The 1,708-nt window shown below is 35.7% G+C and overlaps 1 protein-coding gene across 1 annotated transcript in view; it reads right to left on the reverse strand.

Annotated features, from left to right (window-relative positions):
* Window positions 1–777: 777 nt before the first annotated feature.
* The window catches only part of LOC308099029 (uncharacterized protein), a 4,994-nt gene continuing 4,063 nt past the window's right edge, over window positions 778–1,708 (reverse strand). The window contains exon 5 of the mRNA XM_080447566.1: window positions 778–848. Within this exon, the coding sequence (XP_080303692.1) occupies window positions 831–848 (18 nt within the window). The 3' untranslated portion in view covers window positions 778–830. The remainder of the gene's footprint in view (window positions 849–1,708) is intronic.

Here is a 1,708-nt window from a genome sequence, read left to right on the forward strand (position 1 = left end):
AGGTTAGCTGACCCCATTGATTTCCAGTAGCATTGCTACAAAATACTAACACGCTCCCAGTGGCCATTTCTCAGTAACCATAGTGCTGTTTTAAGTACAGTTTTCAACTCTTTTACAAGAAACATTATTACAATGCAGACCCAACCCTCGCCTCATTTGATTGGCAGATTAGATTAGATAGACTAGAGTCTGAATTTTAAATCTATTTTGAGACACAGGACTCAACAAGGGAACAGATAGTGACGGAAGAACCTTTTTATTGAAAAGAAATGTAGAAACATATTCAACCAAAAATTAACAATAAACAAAAGTATAAGTTTAGTAGTTTAACACTGGGCAGACAAAGCAGAAATATTTTACATTCAAAGGTTAGTCTTATATTTTGCAGCTACAACCAGGAGCCAGTTAACTTAATTATCACATTGATTGGAAGTAGGGGGAAAACAATTAGCTACAGAGACAATTCAATCTCTGTACAAAGCTCACAAAAGCTCACAAATGAATTTGTGTAATCTGCACCAAAAAAGTACAAGTGAATCACACAATTAAACTCCATGCTTACTCATGGTGGTTGCAGCTGCAGGTGGGAGGGAACATGACATCTGCATCAGGTGAAAACTGAAACCTGACTGATGGCATAGAGGTAAATAAAGATAACATTTCAATTGGTAAAAAATACAATTTGTCCAAATATTTGACATCATGTAGTTGTACCAACATTTCACTAGAAAACTCTTTCACAGATAAAAGGGCTCTTGGCAGAACATGACATGTCGACCCATCTTCCACCTTGAAGCACAACACAGTCTTCATCTCCAGAGTTATTAGGCTCACCAGGGAGCCAGTACCTGGAGTAGGAACATTTAATTCATGACCTCAAATCATATTCTAGATATTAGATGCAAATGATCAGAATAGTGAAATAGACAACATGTATAATTGTGTTGGTGACAGTGTGGTTGGTTGGTATTTTATTATAAGATTTTATACCATTTGGATTTAACCCATTACAACCGGGAACGCATCTGTGTAACCACTTAAACAATTATTTTATACTTTAGCTATTCAACAATAGCTGATGTACAAGCTCATAGCGCGGCACCGAGTGCCGCGCTATGAGCTTGTGGATCTGCTATTTTTGATAAAATGTGAACATTTGTGCAAATCTTTGAATATATATATATATATATATTAAAGCAAATCTTTTTTACTCAAATCTTTACTCCTGGGGGGGTCCCTGGAACAACCTATTTTGAGATGGGGTCCACGGCCAAATACATATAATTTTGGGGGGGGGAATTACATTTGTAGAATACCCAAAAGCAAAGATTTTAGTTACAAATGTTTTTTTTTTATTTGCTTTAATAATATATATATATTCAAAGATTTGCAAAAAGTTTCATGATTTTTCAAATAAATAGCAGATCTACAAGCTCATAGCGCGGCACTCTATTTTTTAATAGCCCAAAGTATAAGATAATGGTTAAAGTGGTTATATTCAAAAAATGACCGATGCTTTCCCGGTCTTAATGGGTTAACACCATTTAGAGAAAAGTAGGGAAATCCCTGTATGTGAAAAGTGTTTATAATGATAGTTTAAATGAAGAATAGAAGAATGAAGGTAAAGTCTTACGTTGGTGTGGTCAGTGTTGTACCATCTACCCATTTCCACACTCCTTCCTCCTCTTTGTCAGTCAAACCCAGCCAC

This window comes from Gymnoscopelus braueri (assembly GCF_963280865.1).
Source record: "Gymnoscopelus braueri genome assembly, chromosome: 2".
Lineage (NCBI taxonomy): Eukaryota > Metazoa > Chordata > Actinopteri > Myctophiformes > Myctophidae > Gymnoscopelus > Gymnoscopelus braueri.